At 43.5% G+C, this 24,396-nt stretch overlaps 1 protein-coding gene across 11 annotated transcripts in view; it reads right to left on the bottom strand.

The window, feature by feature from the left end:
* Positions 1 to 2,470: 2,470 nt before the first annotated feature.
* NRP1 (neuropilin 1) overlaps positions 2,471 to 24,396 on the bottom strand; it is a 138,992-nt gene continuing 117,066 nt past the window's right edge. For 2 of the 11 annotated variants that reach the window (XM_032618584.1, XM_032618574.1), the window contains 8 exons: positions 24,226 to 24,330; positions 20,109 to 20,168; positions 13,866 to 14,003; positions 12,234 to 12,323; positions 10,111 to 10,382; positions 9,524 to 9,620; positions 7,373 to 7,423; positions 2,471 to 5,302 (listed from right to left, as the gene is read on the bottom strand). In XM_032618584.1, the coding sequence (XP_032474475.1) occupies positions 5,013 to 5,302; positions 7,373 to 7,423; positions 9,524 to 9,620; positions 10,111 to 10,382; positions 12,234 to 12,323; positions 13,866 to 14,003; positions 20,109 to 20,168; positions 24,226 to 24,330 (1,103 nt within the window). In that variant the 3' untranslated portion in view covers positions 2,471 to 5,012. Of the gene's footprint in view, positions 5,303 to 7,372; positions 7,424 to 9,523; positions 9,621 to 10,110; positions 10,386 to 12,233; positions 12,324 to 13,865; positions 14,004 to 20,108; positions 20,169 to 24,225; positions 24,331 to 24,396 lie in introns of all 11 variants that reach the window. The other 9 variants (XM_032618611.1, XM_032618602.1, XM_032618635.1 and 6 more) reach the window with 7 other exon arrangements.

Consider the following 24,396-nt stretch of genomic DNA (forward strand, 5'->3'; position numbering starts at 1 on the left):
AGTAACAGAGTATTCGCTTTGGTCTATAGCACTTTAAGTTTTCCACCAAGCAACATACTTTGTGAGCACTCTCTTCCTCTCAGAAAAGTCCACATGTAGGGCTCTCACCATCAATGAGGCAGGATGGCTGCAACGTGCTTCTGGGCTAAGTAAGTGGGATTTCCAATTTCCTAATTTTACTTTGTTTTCCAGGCTGCATTGTGCTCAGGCTCTTCTGTAACGTGCTCTGAGAAACCCGCAGTGATGTGTTCTCTGTCTTGGAGTGTCTCAAAACCACCAGGCAAATTCTGGAACCACTAGCTTAGTGTACCTGCAGGCGGGGTCAGTGCTTCTCAGACCTGAATGGATGGGCGTATGGGTCATCTGGGGAATCTTGTTAAAATGACTCAGCAAGTCTGGGGTGTGGCCTGATACTCTGCATTTCTAACAGGCCTCCAGGTGGTGCTGTTGCTCCTGGTTCTTGAGTAGCCAGTCCCTCTGTGGGCACCTGTCGAGATCATGCAGTACTATGGCGTGGCAGGAGGAATGGAGGGGGAGATGAGACCAGATACGTGCTGGACTCATTCCTCAACCTGCCTAAACTTTGCAATCCTCATTTATAAAGTGGAATAATGAGAAAGCTTAGCTCCCAGAGCTGCTGTGAAAATAGAATGCTCTCAATATTAAGAAGTATAGTGTTATCACCGTACAAGATTCCCATAGAGTTTAGTCCTTCTCTCCTAAAATGATAGAATTGGTTAATGGGAACTTTACTGCTACTAAGAAGTGGCATACGTGTGATAACGTGATGCTCTTATCTGTATCATCTTGCAATGTTTCTTTGGAATATTAAAAAAAAAAATGCCAGAGATCATCCTGGTCTCACTTGCTTCTTGGTGCTAAGTTGTACTCAGTTTGAAGCTCCCTTCCCTCTGGCTTCTCAACCCCTGAGCTGAAAAGCTGCTTAAGACCCCTTCGTGGATAGAGTTTAGGGAAATAGAGCTAATTCTTGGCAGAACTGCTTTTCAATGCAACACAACAGCTCTATCACTGGGAAGCAGAAACATTATGGAATGCTACAAAATCCATCTGATTTGCAAAAAGATAAAGTGCAATCCAGCCCAAGTGGTGATTAATATGTTAGGAGGGAAGACAGGAGATGGAACAATAAATAATTTTCATGTTTGAAGTTAAATGTTTCAATCCTCGTGACCTATTTAATTCTTGACTTTGGGAAGAATTCTACAGTGATTTAGCTCATTAAACCCAGGAAGAAAAGCCTAGCTTAGCAGCTAACTAGGGAAAAGAAATGGGTGAAAAACATGTATGTTTAAGCTTTCTCAAACAATGAAATAGAAAACATTAATCTATATGGCCCTTAGCGTTCTTCAGAAAGTATCTCTGGATTAATTCTGATAGACTCCTTGTAAGTCATCATGTTTTCTGGAAACACCCATGAGCATAAATAGAATTTAAGTTCAGTAAAGTGATTACCCAACTCTGGATCTTTTCTCTAAGCAGAGAGACCTAAAACTCCACTGAATAGGGAAAATGTCCTCTTCTTAGTTAAATCCTGGAAGATGCCAAAGGTGTCAGTGTCCAGAGAGAAGTAGGAATATTGATTCACTGGGAAGAGCTGTGCAGAGCAGTCCACCCCTGTGCTTCAGAATTTAGTTTTCCTATAATCAGAGAAAGGTGAAGAAAGAACCATTAGCACATGGTGGGGATAAGGGGAGGCCAGTTGTGTTGCAACAAGTTTTTTTTGTTTTTTTGCGGTACGCGGGCCTCTCACTGTCGTGGCCTCTCCCGTTGTGGAGCACAGGCTCCGGACGCGCAGGCTCAGCGGCCATGGCTCACGGGCCCAGCTGCTCCGTGGCATGTAGGATCTTCCCGGACCGGGGCACGAACCCGTGTCCCCTGCATTGGCAGGCGGACTCTCAACCACTGTGCCACCAGGGAAGCCCGCAACAAGCTTTCTTAAGGGTTTACTCTACTCTACCCTACCCTCTTGACTTTGTTTATTATTATTATTATTACCACTGCTATTATTTTAGTCCCAGATGGAAAAGAAATTTTCCTAAGAATTACCAAGTAGCTCAACTTTGCCCTTTCTCAAAATTTAGCATAGCTGCATGCCTAAACACTGTCAGATTTATTATCTATTTACTACAAGAACAAAACTTACCAACAGATATTTGGGAATTTCATTAAAAAAAAAAACTTTACTAAATGGAATATAGAAACATTTGACACAAGATTTGGAGTTGAAAATTTTCCATTTATAATGCCAAATTCTTCATGCCTTATCTTGACAAGTATCCAGTTTGGGTTGATATTCTTTCAGGAAATGTCTTCTTAATCTTCTCTCCTTATTAGGGTATTATTTTTAAAAGAGAACTTTAAAAAATCTTGAAAGTTATTTGATGCTGGAATAATACCAATTTCTTTAACAATAACAAAGCTAATATAATAAAAGCCATCAGGTTTGGGATATTTTAGGAAAATGTTTAATTCAACTGTTTCTTTGGAATGTAGTAGTCATAGTTTGGAATTTAAGTTACAGTTCAGTTCTGTGTGGTTTTTTATGCAACTCAGTGTCTGAGAATACAAATGTCATTTAAAGTTAAGGCTTCGCTGTTCATTTTGAATCAACAATTTACAAGTGTCATATTGTCATAGAAAATAAAAATTTCTGTAAAAAAAATTTGCACAAAATTTTATGATGGTACAAAACATGAAGCAATAATATACCAGTAAAATGAAAACATTTTACTACAGAAAGTTTTATAGATCTCAATAAAGAAAAAAATATGTTATTTTACACCTTTTAAAATTACGAAACAATCTAAAACAATATAAACTGAACATTTTGTAACACTGCCTTTACAAATTAATAACTTTATAAACATATAATTTTTAAATATATTTATCAGTGCAAGATACTTTCAAATTTAAAGTTGCAGTATCATTTTTCCTTGGCTGAAGACAACTGTAAGTCTGTTGCCTTAAAGGTAAATCAAGTCTTAATGCTTTCATCCTGGTACGATTATAACGGCTGAATGGATGCCTCTGGGGATAAGAATCTATTCTTCTTTCATAGTGATCAATACTTTCCTGGAAACAAAAGGCATTCTCAATTCAATTAGACCAGGATGAATGGACTTTCCCCTCCATGATGCAATGTGACTCCCACAAATATATTCGAGTGAGACCTACAGCAGTGCCGGAAGGGAGGAAGTTCTTACCTACAACGCCGCATGGCACAAATACACGGAAAACAACCAAAGCTTCTTTGAGTTAATTCAATGCTGCCTGATAAGATATTTACTTCTCTGTGCCATTGGAGGCTTAGGTCTTAACAGCCCCAAGGCAGGCTTTTTGTTTGTGAGGCACTGGAAGTTTCTAGAAGCATTCATTCAAGTCTCTGTTATTTCAGGGTTGCTGCAGACTGAATTTTTAAAAACATTTGTTTTGACTTTACTCATTTTCTTCCCCTCTGTCATCTTAAAATACTTCATCCCCAGGCACCATGATTTATTGTCGTTTTCTTAAATTAACTGTTCTTTCTTCCACTTCCCTTATCTGACTCAATACCAAAACAAGAAGGCTCTCACGGGTCATTTTTGTGTATTTGGATGTAAAAATCTCCTGTTTTTGGATATGGGGAGAACTCTATTCCTTTGGGTCTCACTTGAAAGCCAATTAGTATTATTTCTTCTCTCAACTTATCACTATTTTTATTAAATGCAAACATTTCTATTGAAGATCATTTTGATTGGAATAGACAGACAAATGGCTTAGGAAAAAAGATACTGTCACTTTAACCAGTTAACAAGGAAACCAAAGTTAGACTTTGGAGGGCAAAGTTAGGAATTTCCCTTATTTATTTATTTTCCAACATAAAGTCTAGTAAAATTGTTCGCCATTACCAGCAGGTTAAAGCTGCAAGTTTCTTTTCTGGATAATGGCAAATGCTTAAATCCTAAGAGAGGAAAAAGACAGAGAGATAGGAGAGAAAGAGTTTACATTTGAAAATACATTCCATATGAAAGAACAGTAAGAGAATATTGCAGCTTTATACAAAAGGGTCAAGAGACATGAAATTGAACTACGGAAAAAGCAGAACAATTAAGCCACGTTGCCAAATCTTCGGAGCCCTTGCCTACCCGGAGGCTGATATCTCACACTAAAATATACTTTCTTCTTAGTCAGTGGGCCACCAGGGTCTGATTCAAGAGGAGGGCTTTCACCAGCGAGAAACAGGGCGGGTTAATGTAACACAATGAGAACCAGTACAAACAAAAAGGCACTTGAGAGGACGTAGACCAGCCAGTGCCAAGGATTCTTCGTTGTGGTTGTTGGCATCACACCCAGTTGCCAGCAGTGTTTGGTGATGGCACAGTTTTCTGTATGGAGTTCACAGCACAAGGTTGAGTACAACACTGGAAAACATCGAGGAAATCTGACGGTATTGCTTCGTAAACAGAGCTGACACGCTAGACTGGTACTGAGGCTACGGTACTTTAACTGAAAACATCCTACTCCTTCTTTGCCTATGCACAACGCGGGCGATGATACACAAGGCCAGCTTCAGGAGTCCACTGAAATGTGGTTACTCGAATATATTCTGGGCACTGGGCTGCAGGTAGCATGTCCGTCAAAAGGGCCCCACTGAATACACTTGGTGCCAGCATCTTGGATTTTGCAGTTTCCGAAAAGAATCCAGAAGAGGGAGAGAGAGAAGGGAAAGGGGAGTCCAAATGAATTATTAAGTCAATCATACTTGGTCTCAACACCAGCATTTGATTATTCAAAAGAAACCAACAGAAGGAAGCTGACTGTACAGGATTCCGATTGTTAACACAGCTAAGTCGTTCGTGTCTGTCGGCCGAACTCATCGAAGCTCCTGAGAAAACCTGGCTTGGCATCATTAACGCACTTCCCAGCCCGAACAGTGAAAGATCAGCCGGTCCCCAGCTCAAGCTCTGTCCTCCGCTCCACTCTCCTGCTTGCCTGGTCACCTCTGTCTGCCTTCATGCCTCCGAGTAAGTACTCTGTGGATTCAGTTTGTCTTTTTTCAACTTCACGCCATCCACAAGTTCGAAGTTATAGTTCTCCAGGGCAGATAAGTTTCTTTCCGACATCCCGTTGTGCCAGCAGGCACAGTACAGCACGACCCCGCAGACGGCGCCCAGGAGGACGCCCAGGGCACTCATGGCGATGATGGTGATGAGGATAGGGTCCAGGGTCTTCAACACGTTGCCCGGCTTCCTGGAGATGTTCTCATCACCGTCTCCCGTGCCTTGGTATCCTGGGGTGCTCCCTGGGGAGAAAAACGAAATCGGCTCCATGAGCTGCCAACGTACCAGATGACAGTAGACAGAGAAATGGAGAAGAAGGAAAGAGAAAGGAGTGAAGCACACGTCCGGACTGGGCTGTCCTCCCCAAGAGCCTGTGGGGGATTTCTGCAGCGGGGGTTTGGCTCCCCCATCGCCAAGAAACACCAACGTTTAGGTTTGACTTATTGCTGGGAATTGAAGGTGGGAGGGAAGGGTATTGGGTGTTGGTGCTGCGATTCTGACAGGAAGCTTAGCGCATGGAAACCACTGACTCAGGGTTCGGTTCTAATCTAATTCCGATTTCATGCAGCCTGCCATCTGTGAGATTGTAATCTGTATTTATCGTCCTTGGCCAGATAAGAGGTCTGTAAACTTTGCAAAATGCTTCGTCACACATTTGTCTAGAGGGGGATTTAACCATTCCTGGCGCCTTTGCCTGATCCCAAAACCCGGCACGAGGAACCCGCCCAAGCTGTCCTTCAAGTTTCCTCCTTGAGTCAATGGTGGTTTCACTCATGAAGGAGAGGGCTTTCAGAAAGAAGGAGGGCATGCCTGCTGCTGACAGTTAAAGTGGCTTATGGCTCCAGTCTAGAAGCTGGGTCAGTGCTGTGCTGAATAGAACACATTTAATAATCAGCATCTCTGCTGCCCTGGTGGTTTCGCTGCAGATGGTCACACAGCTCTGCGCTCGGGCACTGGGGAAATGTTTTTTTTAGAGTGGAACATGAGAAATTACTAACACGGGAGCTTTGCTTCTCATTACCTGGGACTAGAAATGAGAGAAAATGTCAATGTGCAACAGGCCTGGTGTTTACTTAATGGTGTTCTGATCAACAAGGATTCCAATCAAAGAAAACTAAAAATATGAGACGCAAGTCCCTAAATAGGGGGAAAGAAGCCATAGGGACAATATTAATGTTCTCTCCCTTGATGCAACATTGTTTTGAAACAACCTCTAATAAACTTTACAACCCAGTGTGGACTACATAACTAAGCTAAATGAGTCACGTGTTAATATGACCAACCGCAGACATGGGGCCATCTTTATTTGTCTCCATCAAGTCCAAGTCTGGCTATAGTAGGTCCACATTTCTAGTGGCAACAGGTGCTGCTGTTGATGGATAGGGCACAGAACTACCGGCAGCAGCTGTGAGTGACGCTGGGGCAAGTGTCCAACACCACCACTGCTGGCAGGAGGCGCAGAGACTTCTGGGAATAAAATAATATCAGGCAAGGCCTAACTCCGACCAAACAAACGCCTTGCATTGGATCACAAAGCAGTGTTCAACGAAAACACGCATTTTTGAGTTAATCGGTCTGAAGTCCGAGGCTACCATGTAATTTGCTGTTACTTAAGGCCAAGCCACTGCTCTGAGTTTCAATCTCATCTGTAAAATGGGGATAAATATACTGAGAGAGCGGCTGTGAGGATTAAATAAGATAACTTATGTAAAGCGATTGGAACATACTAGCTACTCAATAAACCCCCATGAGCATCGTCAGCATCATTGTCATCAATACTGTGATCATTATCGCAAAACGAGGGTTTCAGTAGAGGAGGCTGGGAACAGATGGCCCAAACAAAACAGATTATCACAGAAATTGGGTTCCCGGTCTCTAAAGATTATAGCTGGATATAAACCAGGAACAAGAATTTGGGCTGGTTTCAAATTATTATATGAAAATTATTGCAGGTCTTTGGGTAAGAAACAATCTTCACTAGTTTCCTGTGCCCATAGTTACAAAATGAGAGTGTTTCACATCATTGCCCTCTGGGTCCCCTCTTGCAGCTCAGGCAGGGAATGGCCAGGGTAGCACACGTCCCCAGGGCTCACCCCCCTACACAGGCTGCGCCTCTTACAGCGTGAGGCTCCCAAGTCTGCAGAGCAGGTAGGAGAGGGCACTCTGACGACAGCCCAGGCACAGTACCACGGATGTGGGTGTTTATTTCATGTGAGCTGCTTTGATACACCAGAGTTCCAGAAAGCTTCTTCAGAAATATACTGAAAGCCACAGTAAAATATTTTAAAAATCGGTCAGCAAGACAAATTTACCTGTTTCGTCGATTTTACTTTCCGGGTTCTTTTTATCCAGGTCTGCTGGTTCTGACAAGTCAAACAAAATTGAAAGAGATATTTGAACTGCCAACCAAATACAGTACACACAAACTACATAAACCTTCACACACACACACACACACACACACACACACACACACACACACCCCACTAATGGCTCTGCTGGGTTTCCTTTGGAGTTTTTAGTACAATCTGACCCCACCAAGTAACTGGAGAGCTATAGAGAGGCAGTGTTAAATGACTAGGGAATTGGTGTCAGATCTAAATCCAGGAAGCACTGCTGGAGCAGAGTGTGTTGTCTTAGGAGAAGAGCAGGGAGGAGGGAAATGGTTTTGGCATTTGGAGTGTGGGGAAATCTGGTGAAAATAGAAAACAGAAGTGGAGTTGCACATATGGCTACCATCCTGTGCTTTTGTAGATAACTGCTTCGTAAGTGTTAGTTTCTCATATGGTATGTAAGCTCATTAAGGCCAGAGATTGTGTCCTGTGTCTTACCAAAAAAAAGAAAGCATCTGGAGGGAGTGGAGTTCTGGTGTCCCTCATGGTTCCGAGTAGAACACAGGGACCTGGTTCACTTCTATGTCCCCAGCATTTAGAACAGTGTTCAGAACATACGCGGTGACTCAATAAATATTTATTAATGCATGAATAATTAACAAAGAGCTGATAATCTCCCAGCATCCATGGCTAAATATTCAAGGAAATATATCTGTCGAATAATTGTAGAATTATCTTAGACGCCTTTTACAGCAACACAAAGTTTTAATGGTGCTTTAGCTGTGACTTTAGCTGTGAGTATAATGCCCAGCAGTAAGCACAGCTAAGTAGATGAGTCACATGAAAACAGAAAGGCTCACGGACTTGTCTTAGCTTCTATACATTCACTGTAGCACTGGGATGCTGCTTTGCACATAGAAGGTGGTCAGTGAAAACCTGTTGAACCAGATTGAATGTATTTCTTGGTTTCAGCTGGTAGAGCTTGCTCTCCCATTCCAAAAACATCACCATCAACCTTCTCATCTTGGAATAGGAAAGCAAGCAGTACGTGCCCTGTGTAACTGCATGAAACATACATTTTAACTGTGTAGACCTGGATGTGGGGAATTTGTAAAGTAGCTGCAACTTAAATATTAAGCCTTATTTTCTGTGAAGATCTGCAAAGTACTGTGGCAGGAAGCAGTCTTTGGGTAAGACTGTCCTCTTTTTCCCCCCAATTTCTTCAATCAACCCTATCAAATTATTGCCACTTTAGGGATTATGTATATCCAATACATTGTATAATAAAAGCTTTGCAAATTGCCGAAATGACCAAAAACCCATTATAGCCGACAGGCCTCCTTTGTCTTAAATTTGCCCAATAGGGTTATTCCATTTTGTTATAATTAACATCCTATTATATAATGATATATAACAAAAGTTTAAGTGTAGCAAATGGAGCTTAAGACTAATTACTGTGCTATTACATTGCCATTAGTGGTGCTATTTACAATTACATATCAAGAACCGCAAGAATGAATTGGTTTCCTACGTCAGACTCTTACTCATATACACCAGACCGATGAAATCCATAAACTCTGAAATACTAGGCAAAGTCTCTAAATTTCCTTTATTCTTTTGAGTCAACTCAACTGTTTTTAGAGTCAGAAACATCTACTTATTTGTAATAAAGCGAAGAATGATGGTGTCTACGATTCATTCACATTGTAATCTTCATTAAATCCACTGTGATAAAGAATTTCAAAGGCCTGCTGCTTGTGGACACACTCAGATATTTGGAATTATCCAGCTGTCTGAGTTTTCCGCTTCTCGTCACAATGTTTAGGCATGGCGTACACAGCCTGGAAACTGTGAGCTTCTTCTTTGCTATGATCTTTGGATTGCATATTATTTGTGTAGTTTTGTGGGTACCAACCAGACATTCTAAGTGAACCAGGTTAGATAATGGGGCAGCTAAAGGTAGACTGACCTGGCCTTATGCCCTGTTGCACCAGACCATGCATTCTATAGGATGTGCTTATAGCCCACATTAAAATTCGAGGTCCAAATGAGCACAACAAAGACCATTCAGTGGAAAGACACGTGCCCTGAGCAAGCACTGCTTTGGTTTCTACAGCAACCCATACTTACTTGTGCAGTCCTCTTGAGGGATGTGGTTATTGATACTAATGTCATCCACTGCAATCCCGCCAAGGTTGCCTTTTCCGATTTCACCCTCAAAAATCACCTAACAAAATGAGATCGTTTTCACAGTATTTAAATGTTGGGTCCCAGATAACAGTGCTTACAAATGCTTGTCCACCTCAAGTCACAGAACGTAAATGAAATTCGTGAGATTTCGAATGATCACACGATTTGCTCTTCAATCCATATTAACTGCTTGGGGATGGCATAAAACTTCTCCTCACTGTATCTTTGTATGGTACAGAATTTAAAACTGGAAAAAAGCAGCAAATTAAAGGAATGTTCATTGTGACAGCCCCAAATAATTATTGAGTAGCATTTTCCCTTCTTTCTCAGCAGTCGGTCCTACGTCTGTAATCTAGGAGACTGTGAAATATGCTACTGAGATTACCATCATTGCAGCAGTGTCTCAGGTTCACGAAACACCTGAAATAAAATTTGGAATTTTTTTCTGCATCTCATTTGCATAACTTTCAAATATTACCCCAGAGACCCCAAAACAGCTATCCGCCCCATCCTAGAGAAGGGCCCACCTGGTAAAGTTTCAGAGATTTGTGCAGTAGGACACGCCCCTCTTTCCAGTGGTCCCCTTGGTGTCCGATGGCCATCCAGACCAACTGGTCATATTCCTCTGGCTTCTGGTAGCGCAGTTTGACCCTCAGCGTGCCCACGTGTGAACCAGACATGTGATACCAGAAGGTCATGCAGTGGGCAGAGTTCTGGGAATAAACCACAGGGCTCACCAGGCGAGCCACTTTGCCTTTCTGGTTTTCATCAGCTTGGGAGTAGATGAAGTTGCCATCTCCTGCTGTGACAAAAAGCTGTGTTAAAGAGAGTGGCCAAATGGATGAACCTTTGTCTCTTTTCTATCAAGTTCTGCTACTCAAACCTTCTCTCCTGGGCTGAGCACCAGAACCCAATTGTGCAGGGGAAGGGAAAGTGGGCAATAGATGGAAACCTCATTGACACTGGAGGCTCTGCTCTCAGCTTCTGTGAAAGCACGTTTGTGACAGAGGCTGTAAACAGCGCTCGTCTGATACCACGTATCTGGAACGCACTGTCACACGGACACGGGCTATGACTTGTGTTGGTCTCTGCACCATTGCAAGCAGATCGGATGTACAGGAAGACCTATTTTCATGCAACTTTAAGACTGCTTCAGCAGCACACACGTGAACACAGACACTAAATGGAAACATTTAGATGTATTCTTATCTATTTACCATTGGAACAGGTAGACTTCTGGTTGATGATGCTTTGGTCACTGTAACTGCTTGATAATAAAGCTGCAGTTTGTCCAAATAATCTGGCAATCTTTTTTTTTTTTTCCGCCAAACTTCGATTCTTTTCCCCTAGTTTGTTTTAATGGCTTTTAAATTCCTTAAATACACCTGAGAGCCTGAAACTCAGCTGTGAGCTCCGCTTCTGTTTGATGTGGGCTTCTGGTTCCAGGAGAGGTGAGGCTGCATTTCTGAGGCTTATTAGAACCTGCCATTTTGGCAACGGAGATGCTTGCCGAGCTTGGAGGACTAACTCCTGGCTCTGCTGTTAATGACCCCCTGTGGGAGCACTGCCTTCTGCCACCACCTGGTCTAAACACACAACTCGTGTTTCACTGTTTGCTCTGCAAATAGCAATGCTACTATAACACCGCACCTGCTGAAAATATGCATCTGATGCTGAGCCTCAGTGGGCAGCAGGATGTTCGGTGTGCTGCCCCAGAGGCTGGTGTGCTTGGGAGATACTCTTTCACTGCGTGTACGTGGGCACATCCTGAGTCAGCAGCGTCCAGGTGAAGTGGATGTGTCCTCAGTCGCTTTCCTCCCTCACCTGGCTGCTTGTCTGAGATGGCTCCCAAGCACTCTTAATAAAACCGGTGGGCGGGGAAAATGAAAGGAGGGTGGAAATAAAAACCATGGCCCCGGGAGTTATGTGTGATGCTCTGGACCACGCAGACTCAAGTCACCCCTGGGGTTTGTTTCCTCCCACTGATTTACCCAATGATGCTCACCTGTCTGTGAGCTCACCTGTCTATGGTGCCACTTCACTCAGCCCACCAAGACGGGCTGGTAAGACATGCCCCCATCTTGCTGCTGCCCCCCGTCCCCGATCTTATGGAGAAGAATGACGTTGAGGATGCTTAGCTTAGATGGTCCCTGAGTCAGGCTGCTTCTCTGGTCCCTCCTGTGCTGTCTTCTGCCACTGTTGCTCCCCCGGCCATTGGACACCCTCATCCCACTCCGCTGGAGCCGTTTCCCACCCAGAACCAGACTGTGAGCATCTCGAGGGCTGGGTTCCCTCCTTTACACCTGAATCTCCAGTGCCCCTCACTGCATCTGCCATGTATGCGGGCGGCTCGATAGCATATGTGCAATGAAGCAGAGGAAGATGCGGGTTTCGGAAATCCTCTGAAAGGAGGAACATAGCTTCATTGTTAGAGGTCAAATGCAGAAAAGCATGTGGGATTCCTCTGATAAATCCAAAATTGGGCCGCAGATAGTGTTCATGTTCTGAAATCTCCACGTTAGATTTGCAAAGTGGCGCACGTGATCTGTGGCAGGCTGTGTGCGTGTGTCCTGTGGGGGGGGGGGGCTCTTTTCATTCAGACTTTTTCATGTTAACAAGTTCCTGCCTTTCAGATGTCGGGCTCACCCACCTCTCTTGGCAAATGATTGTGTGTCTAGTGCTGCGGGGGTTCCTCCTGGTTTGGGCAGACCTGGCACCACTGCCAAGTAAATCGGGGCGTCTGGGAGGACAAAAGAGACCAATCCTTCTGAAGGAATCGCACTTCTCAGCCGCTAATCTAAGACAAGCCCGCCTTTTCTGACACTCCAACACATAAAGTGCTGACGTCTCTCCTTTCAGGGATTTTATCACAGCTCTGGGTCGGGAACTCTCTCCGTTTTCTCAATTAGCACTGTAGTTCTGCAAGCCTTTTAGCTTTTCTCTCTGGCTAACATAGCTTTTAACCTCCTTTGAATGTCAGATCCTACTGAGCCATTTTGCTTCACTTTGCATCAGTTTTTCCACCATTACTGCCTTCCTTTCAGCTAATTGCATTTGGTTAATTCGATGCCATTTCTATGTACGGTGCCATTTACAGTCAAAGTATTTTAAGTTTTCTAAAACTGCTTGTCTTAAGATTCAATTGAAAGTGTCTCAGAATTGAAGGAGTCCAATTTTATCCAATTTCCTTGTCATTCTTATTAGGAAAGGAAGTAGCTGTGATGGAAAGAGGCCTATTCAACCTACTTAATGGTTGTATTCACAGGGAAAAGTGAACAACAAAGTGGGAAAGGCATGAAGTACCCCTTGCCTGTCCGTCGGCCCACTGGCCCACTCACCCCAAGCACAGGCATGGGGAAACTCGGCTTAATGAGATTTCTCAGCACCAGCAAATGCCCCTCTGGGGTCTCTTTTGGGCAACATGACTTGAGGAAGCAGTCCTGTCGGTATCACTGATCAGAGCAGAAGTTTGTGGGTTGTGTGTGTGTGTGTGAGGGTATGCATGTGCGTTTTTCTGCAGGGCACTGATGGTTCTTTATTCCATATTTCAAGTTGGGTGATAAAATGACTAGGAGGAAAGTGGCTGACGGCTCCCTATGTACCCCAACCCTAATTAATCTTAGAAGGAAAGTAAGACAGGAGGTGAGGTGGGTTGAGGTGTGGCGAGGTTTCTATCTGCTCAGAGGGAATGGGCTACATTTACAATCTTCCTCAAAAGAACAAGATTTCTACCCTTACCCCAATCCATTTCCACTTCATGGGTCAGGAGAGTAAGCGTTAAGCTCACTTATGGTTTCTGCAGCTGCAAAATAACTGAGATGACACCATCTATGGTGGTGTTTGGACTTGCTTCCAACCAATCCAGAGTCAGGATGCTAGAGATAAAATAAGACTCGTAGGATCTGATGGTTGTTGAAGTTGGGTTATGTGCAGAGAGGGTTTATTTTGCTATTTCTTTTCTACTTTTGAATACCTTTGAAATTTCCCATGAAAAATGTTCAGAAAAAGTAGAAAACAGGTATTAATTCACACACACTGGTTTGCCAAGTTTGCTATTTTTTCAGAGGGGTCAATGAGTTGCCACATTTAATCAGTATTCTCTACAAAGTGGCCTAAGGGGATCTCTACTAGGGAAGGACATGATGTTAATTCCAGAAAAGAAAAGCAGAAGTGAATGCTCTGTAGTATTTTCTAAACTCCCTAAACTCAGAGACCCATCAACCCTCCGCAGTAACACTTTCTCTAATTCAAAGAAATGAGGCCACAGTGAACCCTCCGTTACCTGTGTGATCCTGAATCGGTCCCGTCTTGCTGGTCAACACACTCCATCTGAGCTGCACGTGACTGTCATGCTCCCAGTGACAGAACGTCTTATGAGAACCCCAGCCAAACTCACAGTTAAAACCATATGTTGGAAACTCTTCAGTGGGTGGAAAGGAAAAAAATAGAGACAAGCAGAGAAAGACACATTTAATCATTTAGGTCAGAGAGGTCCTTAATTCGTTCATGGAAAGCACGATTTACATAACTTCATGTCTGTTTGAAAATTCCAGGAAAGCCACAAAATCCAGGATTACCACGAAACTCAAAAGATGCGTGGAGAAGTCCAAATGCTTACAACATCATATTTAGTAACATTTAAAAATAATTTTTTTTTTTTATCCAGCTCAAAAAGATTATGGACTGCCTGTCAAATTGCTACATAAAATTTCCAGGAAGGTTACTTTCCAAAGCATGTATATTACATGTATATTATGTTAGCATTCTCCCTATTTCCGCAATACTTAATATGAAAGATACTCTGCTCTTGAGGATGAGTCATATAAATTGATATCCACCAATGAAAAGAATCTTAATTAGAGATTGACCCATGAACCTCAAAAGTCTAGCAACGTGACTTGGCTGAATATCTCACCCTGGAGGTTATTTGTATTCTCACCACACCAGCTTATGCTTCAGGTTTTTACCGGCAGATCTCTGAAGCATTTCATAAGATTATTTTTTACTTCTGTGCTTTATATCAGGTCAGGTAATTTTAACTGGAAGCCTCTGCTGTTTTAGTGAATTTTCAGATTTGCCTATAAATTGTTTGCCCCACTTAAAGCCTCAGTGTAAAGTCAAGTAAAGCCAAAGCATACTGGAATAGGTACCCACTTGTATATTTTGTAACGTTCAAAATGCTTCCTTTGGAATCTAAAAGGAAAGTATGAAGGGATTCTCAGGAATGATTTGTGTGTTCTACAAGGTGCTCTTTGGCTATGGGGTTTTTTAAACCTCCATAGCCTTATTTTTTTACTCAACCCTTTTTTTTGGGAAATTGGTTAACTTTTTAAGAATGGGGAAAATGAAGTCTTTGATGCCTGGAACTTTGGGGGGGGGTAAACTTGAGCTAACAATAAAAAATAATCCTAAAGATAAAATTCTCTTGCTTCTGCCAGTCCACTCGTCCCCCGAATATACAATAAAATTAAGCACACAATAGGGGCTGGCTTCTCTAATGAGGGTCATTGCTTCTCACTGAGTTCAGGTGTCCACAAGATGGCAGCATTGAGACGAGGAGGAAGGTGCCTAGGGCAGCTAGCCAACTGATCTAAAAAATGAAGCCTCAAAACAACTTCTCTGTACAATAAGGGAAGTATGGTATTATATGCTGTGTTAGGGTCAGGCTGAGAGCCTATCTCATTTGGATCTTTTCTTTAACTTTGTCTAAGCATTTAACACAAATATCTTGCTTTCTTCTCCGAGTCTGGGCTCCCTTGCCCCTCCCCCACTTCAACAACGGCAGGAGGGATTGTAATGGAAAGGTTTATTGAATAGATAAGAATGAGTTACTTTGCATTTTCAGTTTCCAAGGAACTCTTTTCAAATGCTAATGTGAAATTTGGAAGGAAGGCACCACACGCATTGTCAAAACTGAGCAGGATGGATTCTCCCATCCGATGACAGTGTGACCTGCCAAAGGATTCACAGGGACAGCTGGGAAAGTAAACCTAGTAAGTCACGTGATGTGTATAACGTGAGCGCTTTCAGTTCGGGCAAAGGGCTGTATTTCACAGCAGTAGTGTCATTGGAGAGAGAGATTTCATGCCTAGTCCATCATAACCATGAAATAGGGCTTCTTAAAGCATGAGAAACCCTCTCCAAAATCTGCCCCGCTTCTGTGCAGCAAGATTGAATTTTGCAGAAGTAGTGGTCAGCTGAACGGTGACAGAATGGTTGAACAACCTTGGATGTCAACGCCCACAGTCCCGAAAGGTACTGTTGTGTAATCTCGTGTTAGAAAATGTTAATATGTGTGTGGTTCTGGGGGTCTCTACTTAAATGTTATTTATAAGACATGCACAAAGAGAAGGGCAGTAAGCCATTACAGCATACACATTTCTGGTTATATTTGCCTTGTTAATACCTTAAATTTATTGTATAATTTACAGAAAACCATACTATCCGTAATTTGGCTATTACTATTCTGGCGATGTCATAAAATATAAGAACTCGGATATTTTTGTCATGGCCAGGACAGAGGATGGCTTTGCCTGAAGGAGTAATTCAGGCACTTCTGCTCCAGTGAATGGAAGTCAGCTTTATCTTCCCCTGTTCTACCCAATCTATGAATTTAACATGGAGATCTGCTCTAACTACTCTTTTATCTGCTTGTCCCTATCATATAATTTATGGCAATCTTGTTAAATTAAAATAAATTTTTTTTTTAATCAGTACCTTTTGTGGGGGATGGGTATGGAGTCAGAATAGTTCAATGTTGAAGATTCAAGCCTGGCTAGAAAGGCTATTAAAACACACACAACACACAAAAACATTTCCAGAAAGGAAAAAAAAAAAAGAGAGAGAGGAAGAAAGAAAGAGGAAGAGAGAAGGACAGGAGCAGAGGAGAAAAGGGCAGAGAAAGAAAGAGAAAAAAAGCAAATGGACGAATGAAATGTGTATATGGGACTAAGTACGTGTGACCTTTCAATCTTCAAAATATTACCCAGGCTCTGTGGCTGCAGAATTCTCATTAAATTCATTGGGAATAATCTGGCTAAATCCCTTCTTGACTCTTCAAAATAGCAGGAAACAATATTCTGCACTTAAATTTATAGCCCCTGTGAGCCAGCACCAGCTGCGCCTGGTGAACCCAGTTTGCCCAGAGTTAGATCGTCGCTAGCACCATATACGTACAAGGATTTAATTTTTAAATCTGGTCTTCAAAACTTCTATTGGGTATGCAAGCTTGCTTACTCATAGGCTGGTCTTGCGGTGGAAATAAGTGGAGGTGCCTGGGTCAACGCAACCATGGGTCATGAACATACTCTGAACTGCTCTAGTGGATGTCTGGGGATCCCTGGAGGGTAAGACGCTTCACCAGGGGGAGCTGGATTTAAAATGCAGGGTTTCTCATCAGTTCCTGGCAGAGCATTTAAATAGGCTTTTATGCATCCGATTACAACCCAGACAGTATATGAATATTATATGCCCAATGAGTGTATTATATTGAGAAGAATCCTCAACATGAAGACTTCAGACTCTGCTTGAATCTCTAGTGGCTTCAGCAAAATCAGATGGTGATGCAAGTTTAGGGTCTGACTTGCTGCTGCTTGTCAAGGTGCCTGCAGGACAGTGGGGATCCAGGTACCAGTCGGTTCATCTGACCATGGGGTGAACACCACAGTTAGACCTGATCTCTGAGCACTGGCTCAGCCAGGAGGTGACAATGAACGGAACTCCTCAAAGAAGCTCCGACAGTTCACTATCCATAAATGAAGATCTAGAGAGCCAGATTCATGACTCAGACGATGGAAAAACAGGAAACCAAGGCAAGTTGTAAAGGACTCTGGGCTGACTGTAGAACAGACAACCCCACCAATAAGCCCTGTGGTCCTGTAATAGAAAAGAAACAACCCTGGTGGTGCAGTGGTTAAGAATCCGCCTGCCAATGCAGGGGACACGGGTTCGAGCCCTGGTCTGGGAAGATCCCACATGCCATGGAGCAACTAAGCCTGTGCGCCACAACTACTGAGCCTGCGAGCCACAACTACTGAGCCCACATGGCACAACTACTGAAGCCCGAGTGCCTAGATCCTGTGCTCCGCAACAGAAGCCACCGCAATGAGAAGCCTGCACACCGCAATGAAGTGAAGCCCCCACTCACTGCAACTAGAGCAAGCCTGCGCACAACAATGAAGACCCAACATAGCCAAAAATAAACAAACAAACAAATAAATACATTTAAAAAAAAGGAACAGAACCATATTATAAAAGAAAAAAGAAGAAGAGGAACAAACCGGACTGCATATTGGATCTCTTCCTTTAGCTCTAACCCTGTGCTCTCTTGCAGGTACTTAGTCTTGTTGGCTCTGCACTTTTGTAAAAGAATGTTGCCTACAGCCTGAAGTATACAGGAAAGCCCATTCTCAAGGTTGACCTTTAAAGGTATTACACTTTCCCATTCATATAGAAATAAAAAGTTGCAGAATATAAAATAACAATTGTCTTGTTGGAGGTTTATAGGAACATTGTGACCACACGTCCACGAACAGCTGCACGAACAAAGGATTCCAGCACTAAGAAGTTTACAACAACCAGCCACATCCCCTCCCCTTTTAGTCTAAAAGAAGCTTGAATCCTAACTCGGGTGAGATGGTTCTTTGGGACACTAGTCCACCATCTTCTCGGTCTGCTGGCTTTCTGAATAAAGTTGCTATTCCTTGTCCCAGTACTTCGTCTCTCGATTTATTGACCTGCTGTGGGGTGAGCAGTATGAGCTTGAACTTGGTAACAGTTTGACGTGAACTTGTTCAGGTGGTGGTAGCAAGGGGTCTTACTGGTTCACGATCTGTACCTCTGCCCTCTGACCACAGGAGACCCTATGAGATGACTGTCTGCTCTGGATCTCCTCTGCGAAGCTATCAAGACAAAGGCCTTGAGTTCATGCACGAATCAAAAGTTCACAGAGCCATTCCTGGTCTGATAACAAAGACTTCCAGCACTGAGGGAGAGTCGTCCCATTTTGGGATCTGATGTACCTTTCCATTTTCTCCAAGGCTGCTGTTCATGTTTGGTTTTTTGATGACCCCTAGTTCTTTGGACAGGCAGGAAAAGAGATGAGATCTAACAAGCTAGCTGGCAACTTCCTAGTGATTGTAATTAACTCTCTGGCAAGAGGAAAAACTAGAGAGACAGTTAAAATGTTTGTTACATTATTAGAACGTCACTTGTTCACCTTACCCCTCTTCCCTGTGACAGAGGGTCATAAAGAACCTGCAAGGAAGTTACCCCATAAAAACCGCCCTGATGGGGCTGAGTGGGAAACCAGGAATTTCCTATCAGGGAAGATGGGAAGAGAGCAAGAGCCCCATCCAGGAGGCAGGGGCAGCCAGCCAATCCCCGAAGGCTACGTTTTATAACCTGAAAAGGTGTGGATGGGACTCCCGGCTGGCTGTTGGAATTTAGCTGAACACTATTCTTCAGTTTCATCTTCGGTATTTGGGGGTGTCTGAGCTGAGTGGTAGCAGGGAGTCTGTCACCCTGAGCCCACCATGGGGAAACCTGGGGTTAAGTTCAGCTAAAGGGAAGTTTGTTTTGCTGGTTAATTGGGTCAAGAGTGACAGCACCCTTTAAGGAAGCATGCTAATCAGAGCAGTCCTTTCTGCTTTCTGCTGGCTGCGGAGGGTCTGCTGTTGAGGAAACAGTGATGCACACCACATGCCCCATTAAGAAGTGACCGTGGAGGCCAAGGCTGCGGGCTTCAGTAGAGGAAATGGGAGAAGCTGGTGAGCTGACCTGATCACCTCACTCTAATGATTAACTTTAAAGTATGTAAAACTTCTGACTGCTTATACGGACAGTTTCCCCTGGTGTGTGTCTGTGGGGAAGATTTTCAAAAAATACTAACAGAATACAAGAGAGTGAGGGGGAGACCACCTTATCCCTGTGGCTGGGCCCTGATCAACAGCAAACCAGAGGCTCTAAAAGTCATCACAGGGCCTCTATTAATAAAAGGATGCAGAGGTGCCCTTCCCGAGGGCGCTCCTCTCCGGGCGCACTGCTAGCCCTGGTTTCCTGCACCCCATCTCGCGGCGCACCCACTGGAAATGCGGCTGTAAACCTGCCAACTCTGTGGCAGACAAAACTGACAAACTTCGCCTGTCTCCGATTTGCTGAGTGGCGATGAAAATAAATAGTCAGGCTGCTGCCTGGGAGACTTCCTTCTCCTGAGTTTGCAAACACAGTCCGTGTCCTAGATGTGCTGCGTTTAAACAAAGTATGTTCCTCGGTTCCTTCCGCTGAGAGCGGGGATTGTCACCATTTGGCAATGACTGATGGGGAAGGAAATGTTGCTCCCTGCTGCATATACATGTGGATGAAAGGAAAGCAGTGTTTATGGCTCATGCTTGGGGACCAGATGCTGGTGGCATCTCTGCTAGGACTTTGAGGGAAACGGAAACTGAGAACCGTAGCGATGTGCTATTTTGTGGGAAAGGACAGGCATATGTGAAATCTACCACATTTTCTCTTTGGTATTTGATACCTGATTGTATAGTGCTGTCTATCACGGTTGGCTTTTCTGTGGTCAGCACAGTGGTACCACCTGAAACACAGAAACGGTAACATATGAGATGAGAAAAAGGCAGCATTGTAGGTAATATTTAGTAGAGAATGCTGTATGCTTACATACATCTGTTAGAGGCTAGCAGTTCCCTCAGATAATTCTTCCTTTAATTCCAGCTATAGCAAATGTCTTAAATTTTGTTCACCACAATACATTTATTCATAAAGCATCTAGGCAGTATGGAGAGTTCCAGACTTCCTTCCAAGGGCATTCCCTGACTCCCAGACTAATCGATGACGCTCACAATTGCAAGAGTGAAAAGCAAAGGCCGCCCAAGGTCCTTAGTGACTTAAGTATTAAACTTGACCTAGACCTCTAAGCTTCAAATAGTTTCCCAAGGTTTCAGATGTGTGTCTTGGGGGGAGTTGCAAGGCTGGTCCCCACAATCTATTTTAAAAACTGAAGTTTTAAAGCAGATGGCAGTAATTCCTCCTTTCTTTTGCGGCTGCGGTTGTTTGTTTTTCCCAAGGACAAATAATTCCGCCCAGTATGCAGTTCGGAGAAGCTGCAGGAAAAGGGGAAGGGGCGGAGGGACACATTTCTTCACAGTCCTGAGGAGCTGGAAGGCTGCACAAACAACACCCTGAATGCCATCAACTTCAGTCAGCCCGGGTCGACTTGGAATTCGTGGTCTGGGGACCAGTGGAAACTTAGATTTACCCTCTTAGCTTGGGTATCTTAGCTCAGCCATTTTCCGCCCTTCGTCATGAGACTTCTGTTTTAAAGTCCCGTTCTTCAAGTTGCCCAACCCACAAGCATCACCTGAACGCTTCTTGAAAAACTGGTTTGCTGTTTATTACTTTGGTGCTTGCGAAAGCCATTTCTCCATATGTGTGCCTGCCTTGCAGATCATGGTCGAGAGCATCTATTTGCTTTTCCGAGAGATAAAGTCCTGGGTAGACTCAGGGTAAGGGCATGGGGGGCTCATGCCCATCATGGAAAGTTTGGAGGTGGCTATGAGGCGCCATCGTACACCTTCCAGTAGTGTCATTCAATAGAGACTGCAATCATCTCTATTCTGGCTGAGGCCTAGTTCTATCCTGCTGCTCCCATGGGTGAGAAACCACCCGGATCATGAATCAGAGAGCCGTAAAACTGAGCTCTTGAAATGGCCTGAAGATTTCTGAGCTAGTCCACTGTAGCACCAAGTCGTGTTACCACTGCTGGCCCAGTAAATATGCTGGATAAGTGGTCTCACGTGTGCACGGCCTCAATGAGGCAGGCGCTAGGAGAAGCCATTACATATATTATGGGTTAAGAAGGTGAATCTATAATGGCAGAATTGGAGGGAGGCCAGACGCATTAGCATTCCGTTCCCAGTGGTCTTAAAGGAGAAAGACTCAAGGTGAAAATTCACTTTTAAAAACAGATATGCACTGTCAGTTGTATTAGAGGTTGGGAGCCAAATTCCGCTGTTGGGGACACACAGATCCGATGTGAAATTTGGCCTCCTGGTGCCTTTGAAGCCAACTGTATTATCTAATGACATCAAAGGCATTTGCAAATGAGTAACTTCAAGGGTGAATTTTCACCCTGACACGCAAGCAAGGGAGAGCAAAACTTCTCCTCATTTCAATGCATTTGGTACAATTCACCTGGAATTCAGTGTTGTTTGTAGGTAATGAGCATTTTGCTAAATACTTATTTCCCCCTGTATTCAAATAGGCCACCCCCAGGAGAAGACATTAAAGTGACATCATCTCTGTTAAGGAACCGAACCTTAAGAGAGCATTGATCCCAATTTCCATGCTGCCAACCATCAGGGTGAAAGGGAGAATACTTTTCGTTTGGTTTTGGACACTGAACGTTCAAAGTTTGCAGCTGTGACAGAAAGAGCAAGGAGGGTACAGACTTGTGTGTGAGCCCAGGAGGGGAGATGCTCACCTGTGAAAAGATAGTGGGTTAGGTAGGGGCAGGCTGGGCTGCTTGCAAACACCGGCAAATGTCAGCCCGCCCTTCTTCAGAAAAGACTAACACAGAGCTTCATAGAGCACAATAAGCTTTTAAAAAAGGACAAATGGGCCGTCATGCAGTAAATGAATACAAAGCATCAGGATGTCTTCTTAGATCACCTCTTCTTGTTGGGGCAACAGTGAGCCTTACCAGCACCCCCGGAAGTTCTTAATATATGCATGTATAGATCAAATTATTGAAACAAACGTGCTGGCCTGAGAAAATGACTTTTTTTTGCCAGGGTAATATGTAAAAAAAAAAATCAAAGAACTAGAATGGATTTTTTTCTATCTACCCAATAAATGATTTTAAATGCTGTAGATAAAACTATCGCCTTGTACTTATAAAGGACTGTCAGTGTTTCCAGTCAAAATGACCCATTTTCTGTGGTTTGCAACTCGGGGCCATACACAATTTGCTCCAGGCTAACAGACTCACCCTATTTCATTCAAAGGCTTAGGTTTCAATTGATTCAGTCATGAGCCGATGCACAAATGAGAAGGTTGGTTGTTCTGACACGAGGAATAAATCTGAGGCTTTGTCTCTAATCAATATTAACTGACCACTTTAGGGTTTATAAAGGAAAGAACCTCTCCTCAAGAGGGTAATTGAACAGGGGAGTCTCTGATGACTGCAGACGTTCCTTTTCATGAGGATTTTCACTACGGATGGGACGTGTGACCGGGTTTGCAGAAAGCCTGAGGTTTGCAGAGTGTTCACAGACGAACTTGGGAAGGTTCTGCAGGACCTGTTTCACCAGACTGGTACTCTGTTTTAACATCAGCTGTATAAGCTTTTTAGCTGGAGCTTGACATCTTACAAAGAAAAGCCCTCTGCATTAATTAGAGTAATTTTTGTGGCTTGCAACTACTTATATACAAGATTTGTTTTCAAAAGCCCATAGCCACGTGACATTTATTGGCCATTCGACTGTAAGCAATTATCCTGGAAATTTGGAGGCAGAGAACCTTAGGAGGTAGGATTTAAATGTAAACTCAGTTCACGGTACTAAACTTCTGAGCTAGATTTTACCCCTTATTCCATCTCAGAGTGCAGAGCAGTCTTCCTCCTTCAGAAGAGAGCTTTTGAAGTAACTGGAAATCTGGGACATTTCCTTCCACATTTTACATTGATGCGTTAGCTAATAACGTGGCACTATTGTGAAGTTACATGGTAACGCCTTCCGTTTCGCCCATGAAAATGAATTACGTGGGCTCTCCTGAATCCCTTTTGGGTAAAAATACAGACCTGCAACCACGGGCTCGTGTTTACTGTAAAATGAGAGTCAGATGCTGTAAGAAACTGTGTTTGGATCTGGGTAGCAGTAAAGGCCCCACGGTACCTTTGGCAGCAATAGGGTGATAATTCTACTGCTTTGGCCAGTTTCCAAATGGTGGCATCCCATTTCCCCACTCGCTTAATGTTTCCTCTGCCAGTCCAAGTAGAAGAGAAGGTCACTTTTTAGCTTTTAGAGTTTTAGAATATCATGGAGTAATCCTCTAAGTAAGTTGGTGAGGCATGTGGTACACACCATCCCTGATATATCTGCTAGTGGTGATGTCAAATAACAACAAATTCTGCCCTTGTAAATTCTAATGTAAGATGATTCGCAAAATCCTAGCTTCAAAGCTGCATTTCAAATATAAGCTTGATTTCATTAATTAGTTGGTTAAAGGATCCACTCAAAAAATTTGATCCCGGTTAGAAAATGAAAATAAACGTTCTCCAGCGTGTGGTTATGTACGGGTGGTGCACATGTTATCTCGGAAGTGGGTGGAGGTCAAAGATGAGAATCAGTTTATGTTACATTTAGCCATGGAGGAATTCTTATCCAATGAAGACAATCCTAGCTAGCCTTTGGCTCTGAAAATGGCTAAAATTATCAAATTATCGTTCGAATGGCTGTGGCTGTGAAGGACAATTTGTTTACATGACAACATGAGGAAATGAAGATGCACGTGTTTTGGCAAGGCTTCCTCCCGCCGTGAGGATTTCCGCAAACACAAACAGACGTTAATTAGCAGGTCTCGACTACAACATGAACTGAGATGGCACAGCAATGGGATGAAGATGGTTTCTGCACCTGTGAGCTGGAAGTCATCACCTGTTCCGCTGTGGCAGTTGGCCTGGTCGTCATCACATTCATCCACCAGGTTCCCATTGGGAGTGGTCGGTCCAGCTGTAGGTGCTGAAACAAGATCCAAAGATTATTTTCTCACATCTCTGAAATGTATTCTCCAGCCCCCGGCTGTTG

Source organism: Phocoena sinus, chromosome 2 (assembly GCF_008692025.1).
Source record: "Phocoena sinus isolate mPhoSin1 chromosome 2, mPhoSin1.pri, whole genome shotgun sequence".
Taxonomy (NCBI): domain Eukaryota; kingdom Metazoa; phylum Chordata; class Mammalia; order Artiodactyla; family Phocoenidae; genus Phocoena; species Phocoena sinus.